The 4,933-nt window shown below is 47.0% G+C and overlaps 1 protein-coding gene across 1 annotated transcript in view; it reads right to left on the bottom strand.

Annotated features, from left to right (window-relative positions):
• Positions 1–1,114: 1,114 nt before the first annotated feature.
• Positions 1,115–4,933, bottom strand: part of map1sa (microtubule-associated protein 1Sa) — a 6,189-nt gene continuing 2,370 nt past the window's right edge. The window contains exons 4-5 of the mRNA XM_031879313.1: positions 1,839–4,764; positions 1,115–1,480 (exon numbers count right to left, since the gene is read on the bottom strand). Coding sequence (XP_031735173.1) covers positions 1,236–1,480; positions 1,839–4,764 — 3,171 coding nt within the window. The 3' untranslated portion in view covers positions 1,115–1,235. The remainder of the gene's footprint in view (positions 1,481–1,838; positions 4,765–4,933) is intronic.

Below are 4,933 nucleotides of genomic sequence, written 5' to 3'. Positions count from 1 at the left end.
ATATACGTATATACGTATATACGTACGTACATGTACGTATATACGTATATACGTATATACGTACGTACATGTACGTATATACGTACGTACATATACGTATATACGTATATACGTATATACGTATATACGTACGTACATATACGTATATACGTATATACGTACATACGTATATACGTACGTACATACGTATATACGTACGTATACGTATATACGTACATACGTACGTATATACGTACACGTATACGTATATACGTGTACGTACGTATATACGTACATACGTACGTATATACGTACGTACGTACGTATATACGTACGTATATACGTACGTACGTACGTATATACGTACGTATGTACGTACATACGTACGTACGTATGTACGTACGTACGTACGTACGTACGTATATACGTACGTACATATACGTATATACGTACGTACATATACGTATATACGTACGTACATATACGTATATACGTACGTACATATACGTATATACGTATATACGTACGTACATATACGTACGTACGTAGATACGTACGTACGTACGTACGTACGTACGTACGTATACACATATATACATATATATATATACATATATATGTATATACGTACGTATATACGTATACACATATATACATATATACACATATATATACATATATACACATATATACATATATACACATATATACACATATATATACACATATACACATATATACACATATATATACATATACACATATATATACATATACACATATATATACATATATACACATATATATACATATATACACATATATATACATATATACACATATATACATATATACATATATACACGTATATATGTATGTATAACTGTGTCGTATGAGAATGTTCCAGCACCAAGGCCTTTGGGCCACTTGCTTTGGTTGCTGACCATTTGTTTTTGAATGTTGTTCCTATCAGTCTGAGACCAGAAGTCTGAGACTGAAATGTCTGTAACATTGGCCATCGGCCCCCACCTTTGCTCATTCTGTATAAAGAAAGCTTGTTCACTTTTTTCGAGGTTCTTCCTCACTGAGACTGAACGCATTCTGTTGTGATGATTTAACCTTCTCTGCGCAGAGAATAAATACTTACAAGACAACCTGGTTTTTGGTATTTTGTATTTCAGCATGAAAAGACACGCAAAGCAGGTATAGGAATTTTTTCCACCACACAGGTCATGAGGAAGTGAAGCAAACAAATGTCACTGTGTGTTTTCACGGACCTGGACCTCTGGCCAGCTGCTCTTCCCGTCCAGCAGGGCGTCCAAGATGCTCCTCATCGCCACCTCCTTCACCGGATCGTCTCCGCTGATGATGTAATACGAGGAGCGAAGACGTCTGAACAGGTCCAGGTCCACGGTCGAAGAGGAACAGCCAGACGGGAGGTAGGCCAGGTCCACATAGACCGCAGAACCTGAGGAACCTAGAGAACCTGCAGCTTTGGAAGCTGGGAGGAAGTCAGACGAATGAGATTAAAACTGATTAATCCCACAAAGACCTTAAACCTAAATAATCTTTGTGTATCAGGATGCCAGGAGCAGGAAAAGGTTGTTTAACAGTGATGCTGTTCTACTGTCACATGACAAGAATGAGAAACTGAGGAGTGATGAATGAAATGAAGAACAAAGATCTAAATTAAGAGTCAAAAGACTTTGTTTGGCTGACGGTGCAGCTTTAAAAGCCTGGAGGGTTACGAACAGAACTCATGGGCCTCAAAGGAGACCTTCAGTATCATTATATTATATTCATTTGAAAGATACTCAAAAGTGCCAAAAACGGGTGTTTTCAGGACTGGGCCTGCCTACCTGAGGATGAAGGTTTCACAGGACCAACTCTGGAGCCTCCAAGTGAGTTTCTGGACGATGGCTTCGTGTCGAGGCTGGAGGTCGTCTTAAGGGACCCCATCGGGCTGCCGGCCTTGGACTTCCCGGTCTGGGCAGTGGTACTTCCGGAGGTGGCTTTCAGCGTCTTCGCGGTGGGTTTCTTGGTTTTGGCAGCTGAACTCTTCAGGTTCTTGCTAGCCTCCGAGTCGGCCATGCAGGCTCCAGGCTGCGGGGGTAAGGGGGGCAAATCTTTGACCGGGGCCGTTGGGGGGTCATGCCCTCCCCTGTGGGAGTAGTGAGGACTGGGATGATCTTGTGGATGACTGGGCGGGAAAAGGCTACTGGAATCCTCATCAGAGTCCATCTCTGCGGTGATGGACGGACATTCCTCTGTACAGGGGGGCATGTCAGAGTCCATGGTGGTCGGGACGGAGTCGCTAACCGATGTGGGAGGAGTTTCCTGGCTGTAGAGCGAAGGGCAGTCGCTGCTGCTTTGATCCTGTGAGTGGTTGTTGTTGTCAGAGCGGTCGGGGGAGTCGGCGGCAAGGCCCGGGCTCACGTGCTGCTGATGGTTATCTGGAGTCTTGGGGTGCTGGAACTCACAAGGCGACACTAAGCAGAGATCGACGTCATGTGGAACGTCTGAGATGAGGTCTGACATCCCGTGGATGTGATCCTCTGATCCACTAAGCCCATTAAGGTTTGATCCCAGAGGTAAGGCCATCCCTGTGTCTGAGTCTGCAGCATGTCCGTTAGAGTAGACGCCGTCTCCCACGGGGCCTTTGGGTGACAGCGCTTGCTCCAAAGAAACCGACAGGGATTCATCAACTTCTGTAGAGTGAGGAGAGCCCACCTCAGCTGGCATGGAGGTCTCGGTGGAGTCCGGCATAATGTCTTTGAAAGGACTGAGCGTCAAAAGACCCGACTGTCTATCCTGAGAGGACGTGGAGGTTTCCAGACCTTCCCTGAGGGAGCTCAGGTCGGAGGTCTTGTTGTCCTCAAAGCCCAGACTGGATCCTCTCATCCCGAGGACGCCGTCGTCACCTACACACAGAACATCTTCTTCAAGGAACCGATGGGAAGCCGTACGTCCTGGAAAGTGAGAGGCAGAGTTTGCATTGGAGACCTGGCCCGTCTCCACACAGCGAAACGTCTCTGGACTCTCTAATGTCGAGGTCTGGTTCCCATTTGAGTTGTTCCCATTGTTGTCCTCCAATCGAAGTCTTTCAAAGTCAGCCGTCATGTCCTCAGGTGTGGACACCTTTGAGCGATCTGCCTCCTTCTGGTTTTCCTGCTCTTTTGAACCTGGTTTACCTTTTGTCCCTAAAGACGAAGCGTCTTTCTTTGGAAGAGTCCCTTCCTTTTTTAGACTCTTTCCAAAAGCTTTCTTTACTTCTGTACTTGAAGCTCCACTTGTTGCTTTCTTTACTTCTCTAACAGGTCTGGTGGTTTTCACATCCTTCTGTCTGTCTTTCTTTGGTTCAGTATTGATGTCTTTCTTTGCTTTTGTACTTAAAGTTTCTTTCTTTTTCTCGCCACTCTCTTCTTTCTTGACGACAGCAGCGGTGACCTTCTCATCTTTCTTTTTCACTTCCTTTTTCTCTTCTTTTGACACATCTTTCTTTGGAACAAGCTTTTCAGTCGGTTTCGGTGGCTTTGATTTAGCATCTGGGTCCTTGAGTTTGGGCTTTTCTTCCCCATCTTTCTTTTCTTTAGGTGTGGTGTCACCTGCTGCCTTTGGCATCGTTTTCACCTCCTGTTTTCTGACATCCACTCGTGCGAGCTTGTCTTTCTGCGAGGCACTACTGGGTCTGAAGTCCTTAGACTGGGACTTAAGGCTTTCCCGACTCTCTGCTCGTTTTGGTTGTTTCTCAGGTTTGGATGTTTCTAGGTCCTTCAAACACACAACCGGATGTTTGAGGAAATCCAGATGTTTGAGTTTTTCAAGTCCTTCCAGAATTTTGGTCTGCGGCGTGCACCCTGGGAAGAGGACACGGACGATTCTTTCCTGAGGACTGGAAGGATGCCAGACCAGCAAAGCACAGATGGAAACAAGGCACGGTAGAGGAAGATCTGAGCCCTTAACATCGGATCCGTTATTTGGCCAAATCTGCATTAAAGCTTCGAGGTTTTTGCTCCCAGTGACTGGATTCAGTGGGTACAGCTCCAGACGGCCCACTCCCATCTTTTGAAACAAGATAACTGGTTCTATACTGGGTCCGTTAGACCGGCTGAGAGGTTCAGGTTTGATGGAGAGTCTTTGTAAATTCTGCAGAGTGAGCGCCACCTGGTCACAACTCCGCAGCTCTCCTGGATCTCCTTGTAAGGACTTCAACCTGTGGGGAACATTGAGGAACACCACCCCGATCTCAGGGGAGATGAGGTTTTTCACCCGGTCCTCCTCAGTCTGAGATCCAGCAGACTCTTCCTCCTGCTCCGCTACCTTCCTCAGCAGCAGACTGTTCAGCCCGGGGAGATTGTCCACGCCGACGTGAGTTAGGAGCACCGAGTCGATTCTGTCCAGGTGCCGAACCAGTTTCCAGAAGCAGGAGCGGGTATCTGAGCCACCGTTCACCAGGACGTTAAAACCGTTAACGGCAAAGAAGGCCGAGTCCCCCCTCCCTCCGGGGAAGATGTAGCAGCACGGCCGAGAGAGCTTCAGGAAGCCCACGGTGCTCGGGGGCTCCAGGAGGTCGAAGAGGGACTCGGGCTCCAGAGACTCGGACAGGTACTCCGTGAACTCCTGCAGACCCTCCATCTCTGGTAGGACGGGGGGCGGGTTGATCTGGATGTAGTCCTGCAGGTTGTGTTTCTCTAACTCAGAGTTCTTCCAAAGACCAACATCTGGACAGCTGAGGGTGAGGCGGGCCTTCATCACCGGGTCTGTAGAACTCAACATCTGTCCAACCTTCAAACAGAGACAGAGACCATCAGGACCGATGCTCATGATCAATAATGAACTTTAATAAAGGAGCCTTTCTAGTCAACATCTCTCTCTCTCTCTCTCTCTCTCTCACTCTCACTCTCTCTCACACACACACACACACACACACACACACACACACACACACACACAC

The sequence above is a fragment of the Anarrhichthys ocellatus genome, unplaced genomic scaffold (assembly GCF_004355925.1).
Source record: "Anarrhichthys ocellatus isolate YVR2014 unplaced genomic scaffold, GSC_Weel_1.0 scaffold246, whole genome shotgun sequence".
Lineage (NCBI taxonomy): Eukaryota > Metazoa > Chordata > Actinopteri > Perciformes > Anarhichadidae > Anarrhichthys > Anarrhichthys ocellatus.
This window is presented reverse-complemented; position numbering and strand designations above follow the sequence as displayed.